Below are 24813 nucleotides of genomic sequence, written 5' to 3'. Positions count from 1 at the left end.
GTAGATTGGATGTATTTACAAAACCTCTCTTACTGAGGATAGCCTGCCCCTCAGGGCTGGCCATTCTTTAGCCTGGTGCTCAGCCAGCAGCAGGCTTTGAATATGTAAATCAGTCACTGAGAGCCAGAGTTCTCTCAGGTTGAGAAACCCTGAGAAACAAAATTCCTCTTTCATCATTCCAGTGTCTGGTATCAGGTAAGCAGATCCTGTAGGCCAAGGCCCACAGTTTTTTCCATTAGCTAATGTTAAGGCTCACCTTTGGCTACATTCCTGGCCTTTGGGAATCCCATCAAGGTTAGAGCCAAAGGCTTGCCCGCACTTGTGTTACCTGCCTCCTGACTGTCCTTGTATGATCCTGTGTTGCCTCTTGTGGCTCCTATGTCAGAGGAATAAACTGGTTTCCTGAGTCCCTCCGGTGTCTAGATGTACCAGATGGGCCAGACTGTCTCATAAAAAATACGAACTAGATATATGCAAGAGCTATAACAGCAACTGGCACAGGTAGATTTACTCAGGTGGATGTGGACAAGTGTCATGAAGAAACTAGAAGTTGGAGAAATCCAGGCAAGAAGACAGTAGGAGTGTGCATGAGGAGAAAGTCATTGGTCAGAAATGTGTCAGCTGGTACAAATCAGGAGAAAACAAAGCTTGCCTGACTTCTTGTAACCTCTAGGTATAGTATTGAGTATCTAAAGCTTTGAGGAGTACCAAGGGACAACAACACAGTGAGTCTAAATGGAGTGGAACGGGAGGTAACAGGAAATCAATGACAAAAGTGCTACTGTCCTTCCTTATCAAAAGTAGAGGGAAGCCTTATGGAAGAGGAACAGACAAAAAAAGTTACTAAATTCAACTTATGCAACAGTGATAACTGTCTTATTTAAGACAGAACTTCTTGCTTGACTTTATACATATACATGAGAAACTGATTGTGTAGAGAAATCAGAAGGAGAAGAGAGAAAGTGAAAATGGCAGAGTGAAAAATCCAATTACAGAACAAAGGAGCATCAGAAAGTTTTTTGAGAAGAGTTTTACAGTACCTGTGCTTTCCCATATCTGGCCCGTGGACTCTGGGGATATTTGCGTACTAGTTCTTCAAATGCTTTTATTGCTTCCTCAATTTTTCCCTGTTAGGAAGATAAAAACCCAAATATAATTATACGGCATCATTCAATACAGTTGTTTAATATTTAGCAAGTGATTTATCAGAATTTCCAACATTCCAATCAGAATTTAAGGGCAGTTTTTAAAACGATATTATGGCAAATATAAAACTAGAAGATAATAAGAACATAATCAATCTTTTATATTCATTACATTTTATAGACATTACATTTTATAGACATTACAAATGATGTAATATAATTATTTTTTAAATCATATTTTCTCGTAATACAGTTCTCATATTCACTGTCAAAATGTTTCAGTTGGGGAAAAGATTGTTAGAATGTCTTGGGTCTTTGGGAGATAATGAGATGCCTCATTGCAGTTTTAAACATCTGTCCAAACAGTAAGGAACAATCACAAAGGAACCAATTGGTCATGACACTTCTCCCACTGAAGGTCAAGGTTGATCAGGTTCCTCTGGTTGAGTGCAGTCCATCATGGCCTCTGTGTCATGAGACCTGCCCCTTAACCCCTGCAGCTACCTGGGCCTTAAAAGAAGATACGTCATTAGCTTCAGCTAGAGACCTCTGACCACACTGCAAGAAATGACTTTGAGAATGTGTGGCAGGTCAACTGGGCAAGGAGTAAGAGTGTCTGTCCTTTATGCTTTGCTTCTGATTCAGCTCCTTGTTGATGCATCTGGGAAAACAGCAGAAGATGGTCCAGACATCTCAACCCCTATTTACTGGTTGGAATTCCAGGCTCCTTCTTTTGGCTGGCCCCAACATTGGCCACTGTTGCCATCTGGGGAGTGAACCAACTCCCCAAAGATAGAAAAAAATGTCTTTCTGTGTCTGCTCCTCCTTCCCTATCACTCTGCCATTCAAAGCAATCAACAAATCTTTGGCTTGATGGAAAGCAAATGCACACTTGGAAGTAGACATAAATTAACCAGGAATGCATTATGTTAAACTTATTGCCACAAATAATTGTATTGCTATCTAAACTGCACTTTCTTAAAGTAGTAAAACCATTATTAATTTTTTAGTGGTTTAATGAACATTGATGAATTCATGCTAAATGACCTTTTCTGTTGTGACTTTCTTATAAATACCCTGTGGTTCCTGTAACAAATGACCACAAAATTAGAAACTCAATGTAAGAGAAATGAGTCCTTTCTCAGTTCATTATGTTCTGAAATACAAAGGTGGATAAGCATACGATAACATTTAATGATATTCTTATTTCCAAACAGAAGATGAAAGCAAGAAAAGGAAGGAAGAGTGGAGTCACTGGTTCTAAGCAAGTTCAAAATTCAACTATTATAATTAGGGTCCACTAGGATCCAAGGTGTGCGAATAATCTTCTGTGGCTGGAGGCTCTCTGCACCTTGGTTCCTGTGCCCTGGCTGTCGCATCCTTATCTCTGGTCATTAGACAAGAGGCTCTCTGCCAAACCCTTCTTGTATAATCTCTTCCCTATTCCTGACTCTTAAAACATGCATGGGTCCAAGAGTCTCGCACCTGATCTCTTCAGAAAAACAATGTCCAGTGCCAACATTTGACTTTTGTTTGGGGTACTCTTTACTAACAGTGAATGTCTTAATTCTTTAAAGATGTATTTATTTTTATTAGAAACACAGATTTACAAAGAAAAGGAGAGACAGAAAAATCTTCCATCTGCTGGTTCACTCCCCAAATGGACATAATGGCTGGAGCTGAACCAATCCAAACTCAGGAGCCAGGAGCTTCTTCCAGGTCTCCCATGCAGGTGCAGGGTCCCGGGGCTTTGGGCCATTCTCCATTGCTTTCCCAGGACATAAGAAGGGAGCTTGATGGGAAATTGAGACACTGGGACAAGAATGAGTGAACATATGGGATCCCAGTGCTTGGAAAGTAAGGATTTAGCCATTGGGCCATTGTGCTGGGCCCAAGATTTGGGCTTTTTCTATTCTGTATCTTAAAATTCCTCCAGCTTCTACTCAATTTCAGTAACCACGTTCAAATTCTAAGCTATTTGTAACAGTGGCACCCCACTACATAGTACCAAAATTTGCATTCATTTTCTGCGGCTGCTGTAACAAATTACCAGCAACTATAAACAAAAGAAATCTGCTCTCTTATAGTTTCAGGGACCAGCTGTCCAAAATAAGCTTCTGAGGTCTGAAATTAGCTGTTGGCAAGACCATGGTGCCTCCAGAGGCTGTACTCCATGTCTTGATTTGTGGTCATGCTATACCAAGCCAATGTACACTGCTGTGTTCATCCTGTTCTCTGCTCTGTGTGTGTGTGTGTGGCAAATTTCCCCCTTCCTTCCTCTCTGATTTAAAATGCAAAAATAGCCTCAAAGGGAGTAAATTTTGAACATTCATATTGTTCCTGCTTGACATTACAAAAGTTGCAGAAAACAATGGAATATTTTGGTTCTATCTTAGCCATCTTTGGAATCCCTGAAGATAAAGACTGTGTGGGTGGCTTTTCCAAGGGGGCATTAGTCTTGCTTTCACTTCAGTTAGCTGGTCAAATGTGTGTTTGTTTTCAGTTGGAAGCAATTTTCCTTCTTCATTTTCTAATACAGCTCCTAGTACTAGGGTACAATCCTTAGTTGTAAAACAAAATGTTTTTGAAAAACTGGCTGAAAATGACTTGTCCTCCAACTTGAGACATATTACTGTGGCCTGAGGTCAATGAGCTGTGCTGAAGGACAGTGAGACGCCAGCACATAGCTGTACTATGGAATCCTCTGACTTGACATCGGGGAGGAAGTCTCACAGACTGTCATCAGAGGGTGCTCTGTGAAGATCTACCGTAAAGCAGTCCTGCTTGCAGTTGGTACAGAATAGCTATTTTCATGAGCAATGTTGGCCTTACAGGATAATTCTGTTTCTTTGTCCTAACCTCAAGGAAGAATACTTGCTATTACTCCTTGCACAGTTCAGAGCTTATGGCATGAACTTTTATGCACTGACCTTACTCAGGTTTGTACATGTGTGTTGTCCCTCTCCTCTTCTTTTACTTTTCCATTAATAGTACAATAATAAATAATTCCAACACAATGATTGCTTTAGTATATCATTCCAAATTTTTTTGAGACATTTAGGGGGGGATTTTAAATAATGAATATTACATTGAAAATATAAATGAGTGAAAAGTTTTCTTAATCCATACATTTTGGGAGAAAACATGAGCCAATGAAGTTCTGGAAAATACGATGGGAACTAGGACAGAACTGCCTTGGCTCAGTCTTCAGCTATTGAAGTGCACAAGTCAAATCCTCTGAAAATACTAGCTAGAAAAATAACCCTAAAAGACTTGATTATGCTGATGACTCAGTAAATAATACAACTCCCATTTGTTTCAGAAGCAAGAATCGCTTATGTGGCCATTTCTTCCTCTTTTATATGCACTGTTATAGATTCACTGTGCTCCTTGAGGAAAACACTACAATTTCTGCAAAGAGGCAAAATGGGAATACCCCATGGACTGTTTGCAGGTTCATGTCCCCCTGACTTAAATGCTGCTTGGTAACTGAGCTCCTCCTTATCATTCATTAGAAGTACATAAAGTCCTTGCTTTAAAATCGTATCTTTGTTCTTTATCCTCAGAGTCTCCTGTCCACCAGGCATTTTACAGTTTCATATATGACATTTAGTTCAGAGAAAATTGAGGATACCAAATGAAGTTAGAATATGAAACTTCTTGTCTCATTTCTACAATGAAATGCAAATCACCCCATACAAGCAGTTGATCATTTTATTTCATAAGGTTACACATGATAGACTTAGAAGGCATTCCATGTGTTTAAACTTAAGGGCAGTGAATAACAATCTGCCACAACACATATTTGCAACTGGTGAACAGGACAAGCTATACCTTGACTTGTGTAGTGCTAGTTACAAAAGCCTTTATTCCTGATGGTGCTTGCATGATTACAACAACAACAACAGCAAAAGTGTGAAACCCATTCTTTTCCACATCAGTGTCTAATTTGTGTGTGCTTTTTAAAATCATTATTCATTTAGTTGTATATTCTGTGTCTCCTCTTTCTTGGCAGCCAGTGTCTACTTGATTTAAAAAAGCTTAATACAGAAAACCTCATGAGCATTATAGAGGATCTAAATTTAAGTACAAGCAGAGAAAAGAAAAGCCTCCATGAAAAACAAGAAACGACTCATCAACAATGACTAAACACATTACAACAGACATTTTTACAACTGAGTAAAAAAAATAAATACTTCTATATTGTGCCAGTTCATCGTTTTCAAAAACTTCAGTATCTAAGACAGGACAGAAATTTTCAAATTAACTTATAATGAAAGTAAAATATCCAGCCTGAGAAATGAGGATGCATGAGGCTAATACTGACTCAGAGGATGTTAAATTAAACCCATTACATCTAATAACAAGCATCAAAAAGACTGTTGATGAATCTAGTTTTTCCTCTTGCATACAGACTATAAAATTGAAAATATTTTGGGGCCAGTTTTTGGCATAGTGTATTGAGCCACTGCTTGCAAAGATGTCAGCATGATATATCAAAGCCTCGCTGCTCCGCTTCTGTTCCCTCTTCCCGCTAATGTGCCTGGGAAGGCTGTGGAAGCTGCTCCAGGGAGCTGGACCCCTTACTCCCATGTGGGAAACCTATATGGAGTTCCTGGTTCCTGACTCCAGCCAGGCCCAGAGCCAGCTACTGCAGCCATGTGGAGAATGACCGGCAGATGGGAGAGCAATCTCTCCTTCCTTATCGCTTGATACTTTGTCGCATTTCCTCTCAAATAATACACTAATAAATAGATAAAATAGAGGGGAAAAGAAGCATTTAGAGATTACACGCTCCAAATATCAAAGGCTATTTAGATATTTATCACATCATTCAAGCCCACCAAACTTAGGAATTTAAAAATTTGCCTGCATACTCAATATTTATCAAATTTAAAGTCCCGCCTGAGGTAGCCTTGGTAAGATTAGACCAAATGATGCTGCAGACCTATACAGCCAGACATTCCCTACCATGCACAGACGTGTAACTCTAATTAGACTAGTATGATCATTATATATATGCCTTATATGTGGCAAATTATCATACTATATCGCATACACATTTATCATTGTTATTTGGCTATTAAAATAAATTTTTAAAAAGCCACCTGGATCTTCCTTGAAAATGCTGCCTTCTTTCTTTTAATTTCATTTGATCTTTATAAAAATCAAGCAGGGAGTTAGCAGAGTACTTACCATTTTCATTTTTTAACAAAAAATTTAATAGGGACATGGAGGCTGTGAATGACCAAGTGATTTGCCAAAAACCACACATCCAGAAGGAAACAGAGGTAGGCTAACACCGAGGCAGCTGGCCAGAAGATGATGGTTCTGCTTTTCTTTGTCTATGTGATTACCAATCTTATCCACCACATTTACCACACATGGAAATATGCCCTTATAGCCAAAGGGAAATCGACTCCACCTACAAATGTGGCTTTCTTTTGCATTTATTATCATTATCTTTTACTGTACCAAGAGGAATGGCTGGATTTAGTTAACAACATAAAAACACCATACCTTGTGAAACAAGAATATTCACCTACCCTTTTACGGAGTTTTTCTGCAGCGTTGATTTCAGCTTTAATAGTTTTATCAAATTTATTTAAAAGTTTAGGCTTCTTTTTCTTAGCTGAAAGAAAAAAAAAAGAGATGTTTTTGGTTTTTATTGCTTAGAATTACTTTTTAAGAATAATGGTTTACAAGGAGCAAGGAATTCAGCATTGATCTCCAACGTGCAACTGCAGGAGCAGGTGCCCTTGTCTCACATTCTCATTGCTCCTCAGAGAGTATGACAAAGTCATTAGCTGCAAAGGAATATGACACAGCTTTGGTTTTATGCGCCAAAATATTAATGCAAGATTGGGTGGATACTGGTGTCCTGAAATGCTCAGGGATAGTGGCTCAGATTTCTAAATTAAAAACAGTAGGCATGATTTCTGGACTCTTCTTGGCTAAGTCCAAAACACTGCTTAAAATATTTCTTGCATATATTTACAGCTCTATATGGTACAACTGAAAGCTAAAATGGAAAGCTACTCTCAAGAGTGTGAGGTAAAACAGTCTCTTCCTTTAGCAGCTGAGGCTCTTCGGGTGCATCATGCCCTGCCCCACGGAACACTGGACTGACACGTGCATCTCACAGAACCGTGTGGAAGGGTGGCTGTTGTGCACAGCAGGTTACACTGCCACTCATAATGCCAGTATGCTATAAGACCACCAGGTTAAGTACTGGCTATTCCACTTTTCATCCAGCTCCCTGCTTACAGACCATCCAAGCTGCATCATTTGGTCAGCTACATCAGGCAATATGAAGAATTTGAAGAATGGCAATTTGATTCCCTTTACCTACCTACATGTACAATTTTACAATATTGTCATGATCTTGTATTTTGTTTATGCCAACTTATTCTCCTCTCCACCAACTGCTAATTCCTCTATTGTCCACTGAAAACTGTCTCTAAATCAGAGACTGAGCAAGTAGTGAACAGGGTCTTTTCCGACTGCATGACATCACATGTTAGCATATTCGCTGACACAGAAGGTTAACTGACACTGGACTGCGACATGGATTTAAGCTGGTGGGAGCTTATGTCTTGTCATCTTAGCACTGACTTATGTCTCCCAATGGCCTGTTCTGCTTTTATAGAAGAGTCTACATGCAGATCCACAGCAGGAACTCTGGGAAAGCCTAGCATGCACCTGCTTTCCTAAATATGTCAACATGGAGTAGGATCAGAAGTGGATCAGCTAAGACTTGAAGCAGCACCCATACGGGATGCCAGGGCCACAAGCAGCAGCTTCATTTGTCATACTACATTGCTTAAGTTGTACCTTTACCAGTTATTTTCTTGTAGGTGAAAAGCTAGAAATCTTCTGCTTGAATGCTAGGGTCTGGTGCTACACATGTATGCACCTTCTGATTATTAGTATATGGGCTTTCTAGAAGTTGGGAAAGCTGAAGGTATAGACAAGGCCCAGGGACACAGACACTGACTTGCCTTTTCCCCACAGCTGATGATGGGACGTTAACTCATGCTGAGCTCACTTCAAGAATTCAGCAGAGCCCACCGTGCGTACACAGCTGAGGAACATGTACACAGTGACAATGGCTTGTGAGAGAAACCATAAGCAACCCAAGATAAAGAACAAAGAGTATCTTATTGTATAAAGAAGGTCTAGCCCAAAGTTTCTTTTTTTTTTTTTAAAGATTTATTTTTATTATTTTTCATTGGAAAGGCGGATATACAGAGAGGAGAGACAGAGAGGAAGATCTTCCATCCGATGATTCACTCCCCAAGTGAGCGCAACGGGCCGATACTATGCCGATCCGAAGCCAGGAGCCTCTTCCGGTTCTCCCACGCGGGTGCAGGGTCCCAAAGCTTTGGGCCGTCCTCGACTGCCTTCCCGGGCCACAGGCAGGGAGCTGGAAGGGAAGCAGGGCTGCCGGGATTAGAACCGGCGCCCATATGGGATCCCGGGCGTGCAAGGCGAGGACTTAACCACTTGCGCCACCGCGCCGGGCCCGTAGCCCAAAGTTTCAAAGAACAAATATGCAGAGGAGCAGGGAGGAAGATGAGAAAAGGAACAAAATGTTTGAGACAATTCCCACTGGAAAACACTGATATTTCACATGCTTTCATGTAAGTTTTTCAGTACGGTTAGTAGCTTAGGACCCAGTTATAGTTTGTACCCATGATGATAATGTGAAGTTTATCTATCTATCTATGCTATAGGTCAGAATGACAGAATGGGACATTTTCCAGCCATTGGTTCACTCCCTAAATGGCTATAGTGGCCTTGGCTGAGCCACACAGAAGTCAAGAGTCAGGAGCTTCATATGGATCTCCCAAGAGGGTGTCAGGATTCCCCCAAACTAGTGACTCTTCCTGCTTCTTTTCCCAAGCCATTAGCTAGGAGCTTGGTTAGAAGTTCCACATTGGATTCAGGAGGTGACTGCATGCTATACCACAATGTCAAGTTCCCACGCAGGAATTTAATGCTCACAATGAGATACTTACAGTAGAACCAAGAGGGAGGTTAAGCATCTACTTTTAAGTGATTAGGGCTTTGTGTCTATGAATGGTTTAATCCATTATTGGTTAGCTCAAGAGAGCTAGAAAAGCACTCTGCTAGAAAAGTCAAGTTCAAGTTGGGCATTTGGAATAGCAGTTAAACTACCACTTGGGACACTACAACTCATAATGGAATACTGGGTCGGTTCCCGACTCCAGCTCCCTGATACTTTACACATTGGAAGGCAGCAGGTGCCGGATCGTGTAGTTGTGTCATGCTATCCATAAAAGAGCCCTGGACTGAGTTCCCAGCTCCTAACTTCTATCTTATCCAGCCTGACTCTTGTGGGCCTTATGGGACTGATCAGTGGGTGGGAGATTTCTCTGTCTTTATGCCTTTAAAATAAACCTACTGACTGACTTAAATGATTAAAAGCCAGTTTAAATCTTAGTTTCTCACAAGCTCCCTGACTCTCACTATCTGTTGCCCTGTGCTACCCTAGGACTCCATAAGCAACAAGACAATCGCCAGTTGTGGCCCTCTGATCTCGGATCCCAACTGTGAACCAAAATAAATCTTCCTTATTTGTAACTTACCCAGTCTCTGGTATGGTCCTAATGGCAATTGAATATGGACAAAGAGAAATGTAAATGGCAGAGGATTAAGCAGAAGTCACAAACAAATCCTTGGATTGCCAAGTTCAGCTAATATTAAAACAGAAACTTCACAAAGCAGCTCGCTTTCCCACTGAGTTACTGCTTACTGCCTTATCAATTCTTTGCTGACAATAATACGCTGGCATTTACTGAGTATCTACTCTGTTAGGCATGTGTAACTCACCAAGACTTCACACAGAGTAAACAGCAGGAGTCAAGAACTGATCTTGACGTGGTCTCACACAGACTACAAAGCCCACGCTCTTTACCATCTTCCTACGACTTTGGCATCTTTCCCAGACATTAAGAGACTAGGGTGTTTCTGTGAACTTTAAGAGTGATGACAGAGTGGAATTAGGCATTAGTGTAACTATCATGTTGTGGAAAGGAGGTAGCTGAACTTTGTATTACTTGTCTACAAGGACAAAGGTGGCTAACTAACCACAGTAATTTTCCTTCATTTTGTGTCTCTGAGCCCAGCATTTACACATTACACAAGCACACCCAGAATTAGCAGAAACATAACTGAGAAGGAGTCTGGAAGCAGTAAAGTAAACTTTACTCTAACTTTTAAGGTTTCTTCTTAAATTTACTAAGCCCCTATTTGTTCATCCATGAAACAGGCAAACTACCTCTCTCTTCTATGGTTAAAAAAAAAAAAACATGGGCCAGAAAAAAAAAATCTACACACAACTTTTATCCACTTTAAAATTATGTTCTTTTCAGGGGTAGGTATTGTGGTGTAGTGGTTAATCCACTACTGAGGACAATCACATTCTACATTCTAGTGCCTGTTTATGTTCTGGCTAGTCTCTTCCAATTTAGCTAACTGCTAATATGCTTGAAATTACAGATGATGGCTGAGGTGCTTGAGCTTCTGCAGTTTATGTGGAAGATGAGGATGGACTTTCTGGTTCCTTGTTGCAGTCTGGACAATTCCAGGTGTTGGGGAATTTAGGGATTAAATAACAGATGGAAGGTATCTCTCTCTCTTTTTCTCATCATTGTGTCTCTCAAATAAATGAATCTTTAAGTATTCTGTTTTTAGAGAGGGAAATGTATGCAATTTATTAGTAAATGTTTGAGGAATTATTTGTTTTGTTTTTAAAGAAAAAACAATTTCAGAATTGCCTTAATGTCAAATATCCCCAGCAGAAATTTTGGACAACTTAATTTCACTGCATTATAAGTAATTTAGTGATTAGATTATTATGCCATTAAAGAATTCAAGATTTACTAGATTACTTTAATATCATATTGGAACTAATTAAGTTAATATATCTATTCATATTTCCTGAGTCAATAAGGGCCTGAAAGCCATGGGGCATTTTCCTGCCCTTCGCTCCACAGACCCTACTACAAGTTATACATCACTTATTCAAAAATCTGAAATACTACAAAATAAAAAACCTTTTGAATACATACCCCTGGATATCACAAGTCTCAGGGCCGCACTACAGTCTTTGTTTCATGCACAACATTATTGGAAATATTGTAGTATGAAACATAAATGAATTTTATATTCAGAATCTGTTTCCATCTCAAGATCTCATCCCTGGTTAACATATATAAGCATTTTCAAATATGAAGAACTTCAAAATTTGAAATGTCATTGGTCCCAACCAATTCATATAAGGGAAACCCAATACATACAACATATATGATAGTAGTAAAATATTGCAAAATCTGATGACAAGTAATCTAAAAATTATCTTAGGGAAGGAAAGTAAGACCAAAGTAAGATATTGAAGGAAAAATGTATTCTGTTAGATGTCTTCAAAGAATTCATGGAAAATGTGTATCATGCAAAAAAAAAAAAAAAAAAAAAACCTACATGGATTTCAAATCAAATTTTTGCAGAAAATTCATGTTCTTTTAGTTTATTTTCTCATAAACTTTTTGAAGCACCTTTCTATCTCTGAGATATAATCTAAAATTTCAAAGCAGTCATAAAAAACAACTTCATTGCAATATCACCCTTGGTTATTAATGGTCAAATAACCCAGAGTCCAATTGCATATTTTAATCTAAAACAGAATTGAAAGTTAATCTGTCTGTTCTTTCAAGACCCACAGATAGATTTCAATATATGGGAATAAATGCTCCAGTCTTCTGACAGTAAGAGAAATCAAAGGCAAAAGGCTTAGAAGGGAAAAACACAGAAAAACATGCAGGAACTCTTGAGTCCTTTATTAGGCTTTTTAATGGGACCTCTCTGCCACACACAGGAAAAGCAAGCCTGCACCCTCCAGCGCACTATAAGACACAGGCAAGAAACATGGTGACGAGCCCTCCGTTCTCTTTTCTTTCATTTAAAACTGGGAATTGCACAGGGTATTCCCTACTGCTAAGCTTCATGCTTGGGCCTGAGACAAATCTGTTATCACACCAGAGAGAGTAATGTTATTTGCTGTTGAAAAACCCAATCCACAGATAGTCATGGGAAGTGCCTCTGGCAGGGGCCCTTGTTTATATTATCAGTTCAGGAGAAAGGAAAATTAACATGCTTGATAAAAAAAATAAACCCTGCTGAGGCTTCTTTCCTAATGCTGCCTTCTTGCCAGCAGAAGAGGTGAATTTTGGCAGCTCTGGGGAGATACTCTGTATACCTGCCTGCCATTCGCTGCCAACTGGTGGGAAGAGAGATGCACTCTTTTTTGCCTCCTATAGCTAAGGAATAATGGATTTCTGCTATGTTTAGAATTAAATCTCAGCTACACACCAAGAGGAGCTCAATGTCCAAGGCTTAGCCAGAACAATGAACATAAATATTTTTTCAGCCAAGAGGCACTAACATATTCACCATTATATAAAGGGCAATCATGTTCACCTGCCCCCTGTGCTGAAATAATGCAAGATTCAGCTGGGAGCATTCCACGGGGCCAGCAACTATTTTGGTTTATTAAATATAGTTGGCTGTTTCCCACAGGTTTATTTTAATAAATTATACATCACTGCATTTTTCAGTAATAATCCTTTAACAGATATGACCCCATATGTTAGATCAGAAATTTCAGAGATGCTAAGTGACATGTTTTCTATACATAACAGAAGCCTCTTCAGTACCAAGGCAACCCTTGTCTTACCAACCACCGCTTCAGTGTCTATGAGTGACATCTCCACATGCTCTGTGTCCTAAGAAAACAAGCCACTGCCTCAAACTTTATCTCAGATACAATTTTGGCAATCCTGTCTTGCTGGTTCTCTAGCTAGTTCTCATTTCCAAGTACATATGAAAGAGGAGTGAAAGTTGTGTGAATCAGGTAGACCCAGATACTCAGTACTTAGTACCAGCTTACAGACTAGAATTGAGAAAGACAGTAAATTCTGTAGACATGAACCCAGCTCCAGTGCCACTGCAATATGGGTCAAATTGTGTAGGTTTGAACAGTCATACTTCAGTAACTGCAGAAAGCATGCTCGCATTCTGCAGTGAACAGCAATGTTCACTCAAACAAGCATCATAGCCTTTAATTAACAGGGGAAAAAAAGTCAAATTACATTCAGCTTACATTTACAAATTCCAGAGAGGCTGAAAAAAGTATGTTAGAGAAGTATTTGCCAAGTTTCAAGGAATTTGTATAAAGGATGTTTTAATGTATTTCAAGTATCTTTAAATATGTTTCTAACAAAATACTGATTTTCCACTAATGTCAAAACAATCACTTCATGGGCCCGGCGGTGTGGCCTAGCGGCTAAAGTCCTTGCCTTGAACACCCTGGGATCCCATATGGGCACCGGTTCTGATCCTGGCGGCTCCACTTCCCATCCAGCTTCCTGCTTGTGGCCTGGGAAGGCAGTCGAGGATGGCCCAACGCCTTGGGACCCTGCACCTATGTGGGATACCCGGAAGAAATTCCTGGCTCCTGGCTTCGGATCGGCATAGCATTGGCCATTGCGCTCACTTGGGGAGTGAATCATCGGACGGAAGATCTTCCTCTCTGTCTCTCCTCCTCTCTGTATATCTGACTTTTCAATAAATAAATAAATCTTAAAAAAAAAAAGAAAAGAAAAAACAATCACTTCTGAGCCTGGTTATGTATCAACAACTCCAGGAGAACCAAACACAAAGTAGAGGTTGCCAAGCTTCCCTAATGCTAAAGGAAACAACTACACGTGAGTCAGCTGTGCAGTCTGTCAGATAGCCAAAGACAGCTACGCATCACGCAGCTATCTGTAAGTTCAGTGTCTGACACTATCTTATTTTCCGTTTGAGTATTCAGACGTCAGGAGTCTGTTTGACTAACATTTGTCAACATTATTATTGACTGTCTTTCATCTTTAGATCTCTTAATTAAGACAGACATGACAAGGAATTCATGGGGTTTTGTTCTTCTTTTTTGGGTATCATTTGAGATTTTACAAAGCTAGGTAGAAACCTTTAAACAAATGTTTATATTCACAAAATGATGAGAGGATTCCCAAGAGTGCCTTTAGAATTTATCCCTGTGCTGTGAGAATGAAAACTAGGGATTACAGAATCTGTTAAGCTTGTTTTATGGGAGTGGCGGTTTACATGACAGGATGACCATAATGTGCAGCACACATCTATGAAGATCTTAGGGGAGTGAGAAGTGCTTGAGTTTACTTTCGTAACAGCAGAATGGTTTTGACAAGCAAATCATTTCTGGCAATTTAGAAAACAGAGAAAACACCTGTTTAAATGGTAGATTGTTCATAACAAACAAATATGATTATGGGTTATTAATAACAGACATATAAATTTATAATCTAACATAATGAAGAACAAAGTGTGTTGAGTGTCTCACAAGGTACAATGCTTGCTAGTGTAAGATACAGTAAAATGAACAGGACAATCCTCAGCCACTTTAAATATTAGAAAGTGGGCATTGGGAAGGTAGGCAAAGTAATCTGATAAAAATTATCAAATAAGAATTACAAAGTGTTCTGGGAATACAGAGCAGCTGTGCATTGCTTCTAAATGGAACAAAAAAAAAAATGAGGTAACACCTGGCCTATGAACTGAGTCTTAAAGCACAGATCTTATCTGGAATGAGGAAAAGGGAGGTAAAAATAGTCCAAAGGAAGAGGAAAGTATGGAGGTTAAGTTAAAAATTTTATGCAAACACTGAGGGATTCCATTAGATTCTGGAACAGAGATTATGGGTGAAGCCTAGATAAGTGGCCTGAAGCCAGATTCATGGGGATCCATGACAATGCTCTATTACAAAAAAAAAAAAAAAAGTGACAGAGAAGAGAGACAGAAAAAGATAATGATTTTATAATTGCTGGCCACAGCAGTCATAGCTGGGTCACGCCATAGTCAGGAGCTTGGAGTTTCATCCAAGTTTCCCTCATAGTAGAAAGGGGCTCATGTATGTGTGTCATCTTGTGTTGTTTTCCCAGGCACATGATTAGGGAGCTGGACTGAAAGTGGAGCAGCCAGAACTTGAACTAGCAGGCATACAGGATGTTAGCATCACAGTTTGTGCCACAACACTGACTCCCTATGCGCAATCTCCTGAGGAACTCAGCTACCTCCACAAACAACATGAGCGATTACCAATAATCCGTGTTTCAGGAAGCTTCTCTAATAGGTAAGGGTAAGCACAGGAGGAAGCGGAGAAGTAGGAAGATCCCTTAGATGTGGTACTCAGGCTGGAGAAGTCACGAAGCTGAGGGAACATTACTGAAGGGAGAAAAGGAACCATTGAATTCATGGCTAAACACCATGGCCAAATTTCAGAGAGGGGGGCATGAAAATAAAACTCCTACGGATAATTAAATTGGAATAAAAAGCACTAATTTCTAATCAGTAAAACTCACATTGAGATCAGTCTACTCTATCTGAATAATAACACATGAATATTACTATGCTTATCAATATCATGTTTTGTAGCAGAATGCATTACTGAGCCTACTATCACTCACAGCAAAGGTGGTGACATTCAAAAACATCACAGTGGTCCATCTGGCTAATCCTTCCCTGCAAGTGCTGCCATCCCACAAGGGTGCCAGTTTGAGTCCCGAATGCACCACTTCTCATCCAGTTCCCTGCTAATGGTCTGGGAAAGCAGCATCTAATAGTCCAACGCCTTGGAACCCTACACCCATATGGGAGACCTGAAAGAAGCTCCTAGCTCCTGGCTTCAGATCAGCCCAGATCCAGTTGTTACGACCATTTGGGAAGTGAACCAGTAGATAGGATATCTTTCTCTGTCTTTCCTTCTCTCTGTAAATCTGCATTTTCAATAAAAATAAATACATTCTTTAAAAAAGAATCACAGATCACTGTCAGCCCAAAGATCTGTTACGTGATGTGAACTTTTAAAAAAATAATGTGCAGTTTATTTTTATGCAACAGCCTAACACATGTTTTGCTTTTCAACAGATGGTGAACTCTTTTTTACCACGGTTTTAAGCATGCACACTGGGAATAAAAACTATTTATACAGTAAACTCTGTAGCTGATCCTATCTTTGGACGAGTTTAATTAAAGAATGAGATACCAATCCCACAATCAAGGAGACTCACGGGAGAAAGCAGGAACTTGCTTCCTTGCTGAATACATTAGTTGACTCCAGCAATTTAAGGCATACATGGAAATTAATGGCACTATTGAGTTTTATAATCAATCCCTTAAGCATTTAGCTTTTTTTGTTAGCTGTTTTCCAACCTAGTGTTAATAAAGCTTTAACACCCAAGGCAGAATGGAGGCATAACTTACTCTTTAATTAGAAGCCCTGACAAGCATTCTCCCAACAGCTCTCCAATATCCTCACACCTTATTCCGCCTGTGGATGTTCATTTCCCACACATAAACACTTTCTTGAGAAATAGCTCTGAAGAATTAGCATTCCTTTTCCGCACCTAAGGCATTAAAGGACCTTGGCATGTCAAACAGGTAAAGACCATTACATTCATCTTGAGCCTTTTAGCCAGAGAACAAACTGTACTAAAAACACCACATTCTTTTTCTATCTAGCATTGTGGGTAACACAAATTTTATATAAAATAATGCCATGCGGGAAAAGCAATGATAATAACTGCTGGCATGTGTGCAATGTGACACCAGTGATGAAGTGAAGCAGTCAGCTAACACCAAAGGCAGAAGAAGGAACAGCTCCATTGGGTCAAGGGCCTTGTTCAACATCAACCAGTGGGTAAGAACTGGAAGAGCTGAGGACTGAGAAAAAAGCCTCCTGGTCAAGGATTCTGCCTACTGCACTGCAACAACCTTATAGTTTTGATGAAAGTGACTTCACAGGGATCTGTGAAACTACTCACAGGGATTTCAATGCCCATTAGGGAACTACTCATGGGTAGGAAACTAACACTAAATCCCACATTTCCCAGAATGTTAATGAGATCCTTTCTGTCCAAATATCACACTCAGCCACACACCTGAATCTAAAATCATAAAACCCCAAACCCAGTCAATGATGCCTGACCAAGAGTGAAAACATGGTAAGAATACATATATCTCCCTATTGCCAATGCACTAAGTGAGTTGCAGACTACTCATCTGACAGGAAATTGCAAAATATTCCTTGGAGTGGACAATGTGGCAGAGTAGGTAAAAGGCACTTGAGATGCCTGCACTCTGTATCAGAATTGCTGACTCCTGTCCTGACCCCTCAGCTTCTGAATCAACTTCTTGGTAGACAGCAGATGATGGTTCAAGCAGTTGGGCTCCCGCCTCCTGCTTGGGGGACCCACATGGAGCTCCTGGAGTTCTTACTGTCAGAATGACAGAGCCCTGGCTGTCCTGTTCTGTTCTCTCTCTCTCTTTCAAGTACATGAAAACCAATAACATCCTTACAAAGCATTCCTCCCCTTTCTTTCTTGCTAACAAATCTCTCCACTTGTATTTTAAAATCACAGAGAAATCCTCCAGGAAGTGCATTGTCAGGCTATTATCATACCTCTCAGGGGGTAAAAGACAATCTGCCTCTGGCCTTCTTCCTCACAGAGGTATGCAATTAATGCCACAGCAACACATACCCTGCTGGGTCCTATACTGCTGGCTTCTCCTGACTGTCTAGAAGTGCCATGAAAAAATATACTGCAGAGAAATGCACCTGGGGTTCATGGCGGCAGTTAAAAGCAAGATGTGGCATGAATCAAAGTGACAAGGCACAGAAATTAAAAGCTCGCCCAAGTTCATTGGTTTTATGTTGAAGCTATAATTTGCAATTAACGCTACTGCCACCCTATAACTAGCTGAATGACATTAGGAAGAGCATTACCACTATGGAGATATAAATACACAAAGAAGTCAGTGATCCTTGGGGGAGAGGAGCCAAATTTCAATGAAGCATAAAAATCAAGGTTATAACCAGAAACACTCCTATATCAGATGCTGGCTCTTATATATTGGGCATCAATTAAAGGTAGTATTCTGCCTATTAGATCTCATCCACCTTTGCTTCAAGTCTGAAGGATGCTTTGCACAACTTCAATCCAGTTAGCATTATAAACATGGTGTCTACCTGGCATTAAAGGCCCCAGGCAAATAAAATACTCATATTCCTAGAAGTGCACAATAATCAAATCTACTACATGATTCAGAGTCTGAACAAACAAAAGAAAGCAGCATCAATGGTATTGCAGAGTCAAAGTAAGGAAATAGGGGAGACTTCAGTTATCCTGGCTCTGGAAGGAAGAAGTGGGTTTCTACTAGCCAAAGGCTGGAAAACAGAAATGGTCCTTTTATCTGCAGCATCAGAAAAAGCTTACCTGGCTTCCAACATTTTTAGCACCAATGCAATAAGTCTGGTTATCTTAAAGCTAGACCTCAGGAAATGGCATCAATAATTAAAAAAAAAAAAGGCGGGGGGGGAGCTCTCTTTTTCACAGATCTGCTTATTTATTTTGAAAGTCAGTGAGAGAGAGAACAAGAGATCTTCCATCTAGTTGTTCACTTTCCCAAAGGCTGCAATACAGATATCTTAAGATATTCTTCTCCATATGATATGTCCAACTCTCCTCACACTGCCCTTCTGTTGTATTTAGGGCTTACTAAAAAGAATCGCTTCAAATGGGATTCAAGTGTTACCAAGGAATTACAGAATCAAGTGGTTTAACCAAGCAGAGCCTAGTATACAGATCTGAATGACCAGGTCAGCAAGACATTTTTCCTAGCACTTCTCAGTCCTGATTGTACTCGCTAAAATTCCTGCACCCAGAGTTAAAAAAATCTGCCATAATAGCTGGGGGTAGGACTCAGTGCCTTGTGTGAAAGTTCCTCATGGGAAATGCTATAGTACACACTTGCATCTCCAGTTCTTAACAGCAGTCAATTCTCCCATACTTTAGCAGCTAATGTTTTAAATGGAGGGTGACTACGAAAATGGAATGTCAAATAAAAGTATATGCCATCTGATAAGCCATGAGAGTAGCTAATATTAGCCATCATCTAATGGCTGTGGTAGGCAGGGCTAGGAATGAACTCTGCAGCGCTTGGTGCCATTGGGATATCCAACACTGCTCCTCCAGGTGTAAGTCCTGCCTTCAGTCTGCAGGTGTCCTCTGCTTACAGCTTTACTTGTCTGTTTCTGAAGCCCAATGGTGTTAGGTTATGAATCATCCCATTTCTGTGACATATTTTGTCCATGGCCTGCCCATGGCTTCCAGGCTCTGCTGCTGCTTCTGCCTGAGCTTCTGTCCCATCCCTGACTACTTTGCTCCTGGTTCCAGATACTCCTACTCAGCACTATGTCGATGCTGCCATGCTCGGTAACAGCAAGAACACTTGAGCAACGAGAAGAAGCTAAGAGTGGTTTTCCAGAATTTTGAAGAGGTGACAGACCAGCATGCTGGGAAGGATGCCATAAAAGCATCCAAACACTCTCACTATTATATTAGTCTTCTTCCTACCCACAGGGAGACTCCAGTGGGTGTCTGAAACCACAGATTATATCAAATACCATATCTATGCCAACGCTTAATTCATAATCCAGGTCTAGTAAGAGATGAACAGTAAGAACTAGTGAAACAGAAGTTATAACAATCTGTTGTAAGAAAACTTACATCAATGTGCTTTATCTCTTAAAAGATCTTATTACACTGTGCCCATTCTTTCTGTGTTGATGTAAGATGATACAATGTCAATATGAGATAAAAACAAGTGAATGATGTATTGGTTGCTACTGACTTTCCAATAACCTGCATTTCTGTATTTTATACTGATTGATAATGAGTAACAAACAGCAGAGGACAAAACCACAAATAAGGGAGACAGCTATATTTCTATCATCCATACACAGTTGCTTTTTAATTGACAACAAGCTTATATGGAAAGAATTATTATAAATACATACAGAACTGCTGTTATATCAGAATAAAAACACCTTGGAGAATAACTACAGAACTCAAGAAAAATTTTGGAATGCATTTTTAAACTAATACTCTCACCATTTTAAATTCTTGTTTAAATCAATTAATATACTCAACTAAACATCTCTTTACTGTATTTATTTTATTCATTAATCCATGATACATTTCCATAGGCTACTGTATTTTTAAAAGCTTAACTTTAAGTGAGCTCAGACATGCCAGAATATTAGCTGGTCTTTAATTTACCTCAGGATACATATAGATATGATGTTAATAAATGGTATTATCCTGATTTGAAAACAGAATCCATATCCCATCAATTGAAAAAAAATAAGATCCTACTGATAATCTAAAAAACACACTAACGTGTGATTTTTTTTTCCCTTAAGAAGCCTATCTTACTTTCCTGCTCACATTATCACAATCATTACACAAATTAGCTATGTCAAATGCAGAGTGCTCAATGGGAAGCTTTAAAATGGGATTTTAATGATAAGGAAGACTTTGCTATAACTCCTGTGGTGTGTCTGACTGAAGATTCACTGTGGTGGAAACAGGTGTCCCGAAAAATCACATGTACTACAGCATGGTTTCAAATCATGAAATCAAAACTAAAAACAAAGTTGATGTGTATTTCAACACAGCTAAAAACCTCTGCTACATTTGCTGAGACTGGTAATATATGCTGAGCTTATTTCAACCACTAAAATTGCTGTAATTAAACTTCTTTCTAAATCAGACTTGTATAAGAGTCAGAAATCTCCTATAATTAACTTATCTGTAGACGTAATCAGACAATAACTGCTGGTGTATTTTAGGAACTACTAAAACTACTGTAGCTGTTGAATGTAATGACTATAATAAATCTTTAACAGCAGTTATCTCATAACCTCCTTTCACAGCTGCAAGAGTAGGAGGGAGATTGTTTTTTTTCCAACAATTTCTATGAGTTGGTTAAATGTGCCATTGCTACATTTCTCTTCTAGAATATAGGCACATTATTTGCGTGTGGCCTGACCTGAACTCAACCACCAGCTACGCTGCAATATCTAGGTGAGTTGTTTCACTGATGCTGAGAGCACCTGTGTCTTAGCACTTTCACAGACAATAACTGCAAGCATCTCCGTTCATAGATAGCCAATATGGAGGACCCAATGATATTGCTTAGTTATGTTCAACGCAGTCACTGACATGGGTGTGTCCATGTGCATCAGCAGGAAGGCCCTCAGAGACAGAATGACTAAGACTTCAAGAAAATATCTTTGCAGCAACATACCAGTCACCTCAATAAGTGAATGAATACATTTGCTGAAGAAAGGGCCAAACTTTCCATTACCCAAGCTCCCAGGCCAAAGCCTTCTGAATCACAACTTTATAAATATCTTATTATTTTCAAATGAAAAAAAAAATTACATGAAAGCAAAGATCTATCACTGGAATTTCTCAAAGTATTATTATGCATGCATTCCTGCATTCATTTTTCCCAACCATTACATATGTGTAGGGCATCTTTTAGGAAGCTACAGCAGCTGGGAAAATATTTTCACAGGATCAAAACCCAGTAAGAAACTAGTATCAGTCCCAAATGAAACTTCAAAATCAATAACAACAACAACAAAAAATAAGCTCAAGGAAAAATTAGCAAAAGATGCAAATAAGTAGGTCGCATTTAGGGAATCCAAAATGGTTTGCTTACAAATTTGAGTTTATCCTTTTGAGTATTCAAAGAACATTATCATTAGCACTTCATTAAGTCAAAGACACACTACTAAAAAACTGAAAACACTATTTGAAGGCACTAGAAAATGATTGAAACACAGGTAGAAATAGAGTTCACTCCTAAACACTCTTGCATATCAGGTTGGAAGGGTGAGTTGCATGTGACCTCAAGTCATTCAGTGGAAAATTGTGGCCTTCCCTCTGGAAGGTGGCAGATCACAGCATTTAGAGCGGCACAGCACACAGCAATTTAAAGAGTAAACTATGGGGCCCGGCACGATGGCGCAGTGGTTAAGGTCCCCGCACTGAACGCCCTGGGGATCCCATATGGGTGCCAGTTCTAATCCCGGCGGCCCCACTTCCCATCCAGCTCCCTGCCTGTGGCCTGGGAAAGCAGTTGAGGACAGCCCAAAGCTTTGGGACCCTGTGCCCGCATGGGAGACCCAGAAGAGGCTCCTGGCTTCAGATCAGCATAGCATTGGAAGATCTTGCTTTCTGTCTCTCCTCTCTGTATATCCGCCGTTCCAATAAAAATACAAAATAAATCTTAAAAAAAAAAAGAGTAAACTATGGGAGCAACACAGTCATAGAGGGGCTGAAATAAAAACTTTGAGAATAAACTCAGTCCAACTCCTTAGCTAAATAATTTCTCACTTTTATGAACAGCTTCAAAAAGTGAAAAAAAAAACAGGAAAAAAAATTCAAGCCATATATGATTATAAAAACAAATCACTCACTAAGTGAGCAATTCTCAACCATTGTAAACAGTTACTATCTTACAGAAGTTTCTCCGTGGGGACCCAGCTAGATGCTGTTGTAACACACAGACTGGTTCCCTCAAAGCCAAAGTACCAAGTACAACCTGCAATATCCTTTATGACCTAGCCATGGAAGTTACAGTCATTTCTACAATATCCAATTGACACAAGTCAACCCTATTTTGTGAAAAAAGACCACACAGATACACAAATATGAGAAGACAGAAATCACTGGGGACCTTCTTGGTGCTGTCGAGTTTATCTTCAAGAGAATCATTCCTGGTGAGATTTGCAAGTTTGCTAATGGCTTGTTGAGCTGCAGTTTTCAAAATACACTCCTGGGGATAGAAAACTGAAGTCCAATTGGCTTGAGATATTATACAGATTGCCAAACTCACCAGCAGCAATTTCCATGGTGAGTCCCAGAAGCAGGCTCACAAAGCAAGTAGAAATTCTGCCCCTGTTTTTGTTGAAACAGTAAGCTCTATAGGCACAAGGCGCCTCCACCCTGCAGTGCTAAATGTTAAATAAGCAATGGAGAGCTAAACATCTGAGAAGACAGCTAACTGCTTTACATGGCAGATGTGTCAGTTTTAGTCCAGGCAAGTTGACTGTCCATCCAACAGCCTTTAGGAAAAATGAAAACAAAACAGATTCCAGAGTTTCTGTAATACTTTACATAATACAGTTTCATTCATAAAATTACTAGGCAAAGAAATAGGAATCTCCTGACTCACACTTAGGAAAAATAAAATGTAGCCAAAACAACTGCCTTCCAGTGTGCCAGATGTTGAGTTTATTACAAAAATACTTGAGCTCACTGATCATAAATAAGTACAAAGAACTACAGGATGACATGGTAGTAATGAATGAACCAATAGGGAATCTCAATAATGAAATAGGAACTACAAGGAAGAGTGTGTGAAATTCTAGAACTGAAAAGAAAGATAGACAAAATTCAAGTTTTGTTAAGTGGGCTCAACAGCACATTCAAAATGTCTGAACAAAAACTCATTGAGCTTGCCGATACAAGATTGAAATAGTGCAATCTTTCAGGGAAAAAATGAAAACAAATGTTCCAGGAATTCATAGAACATGATCAAGTAGTCCAAACTACATGCAACTAGTATTCTGGAAGCATGAGAGAAAGAAAGAGAAAAAACAAAAAGACATTTGAAAAGAAAATAATGGCATTTGAAAAACAGTTGAAAAATACTTAACTCACTGGATTCAGATTTCAAAATTAACTGAGAAGCCACATAAAAATAGAGATGTAGCATATTGATGGTAGATATTTTTCATTTAAACCTTTCCTGTTTATACATTCTTGCTGCTCACCTTTCAGGCTATTTGCATCTCACATTATCACCAAAAGATGGAGATACAATTAAAAGGAAAGCAATTAACTCCATGTTTTCATATTATAATTATTTATGTAGTATTTATGATATTTACGATATTACGATTAAGTGACACTGGAAGAGCTAGATCTAAATACCCAATACTTGGTCAAACATGTCTAGCTGCTGCTGTGCAGTCTATTACTTTTTAAACTTTTAAAGTCTATTTTTAAAAGGTAAGATCAACATTCAAATTAGTACTTTCAGTAAAGATAATTCCTCGCTATACTGTGCGTAGACCTCATTCACTCAAATGAAGGATTTTCCCATAATGAAGTAGGGCTCCTGCCTTCATATCCCAGCAGGACCCTGACTAGCCAATGGACTTTTGAACAATTCCTTGAAATTAATGTCTGTACCTCTACACACACACACACACACACACACACACACACACACACACACACACACACAGAGAGAGAGAGAGTAGGGAATTAGATGAGTATTAGGCCAATAGGGTTAGGTAACTGGTGACATGAGAAAAAGTGGGGTACCTTTGAAAATGTGTAAGATCTTGCTTCTCCCCAGTTTTGCTCTTTGGAAAGGTAAAATACCAAATCCCTCCTAGTTTCTAGTTTTATCACAAGAACAGCAACTGTTGGACAGTTAGGTGGAGCTCTATTGAGCTATGAACCCCATTCCTTAGCTTCTAGTTTAATCATGAAAATTGCAAGGAGACTCCACATTTCTGAGATTTAGCTTATCATGAGAAGGAAAGAAGTTAGCGATCACACCCTCCTGAACACATCCAGGTCTGCAGCTCCTCGAGCTCCTTGCTGGTACTGCTGCAGGTGTCTCAATAAATCGTGCTTACTCACTC

The 24813-nt window shown here is 39.5% G+C and overlaps 1 protein-coding gene across 1 annotated transcript in view; it reads right to left on the bottom strand.

Annotated features, from left to right (window-relative positions):
- The window catches only part of LOC121165982 (aspartyl/asparaginyl beta-hydroxylase-like), a 150997-nt gene that overhangs the window by 71478 nt on the left and 54706 nt on the right, over positions 1-24813 (bottom strand). Inside the window, exons 11-12 of the mRNA XM_040995007.1 lie at positions 6692-6777; positions 1041-1127 (exon numbers count right to left, since the gene is read on the bottom strand). Coding sequence (XP_040850941.1) covers positions 1041-1127; positions 6692-6777 — 173 coding nt within the window. The remainder of the gene's footprint in view (positions 1-1040; positions 1128-6691; positions 6778-24813) is intronic.

This window comes from Ochotona curzoniae, unplaced genomic scaffold (assembly GCF_017591425.1).
Source record: "Ochotona curzoniae isolate NIBS_2020 unplaced genomic scaffold, NIBS_Ocur_1.0 contig_1071, whole genome shotgun sequence".
NCBI classification, from domain to species: domain Eukaryota; kingdom Metazoa; phylum Chordata; class Mammalia; order Lagomorpha; family Ochotonidae; genus Ochotona; species Ochotona curzoniae.
Note: the sequence above shows the minus strand (reverse complement) of the source record. Positions and strands in the feature narration are given on the sequence as shown.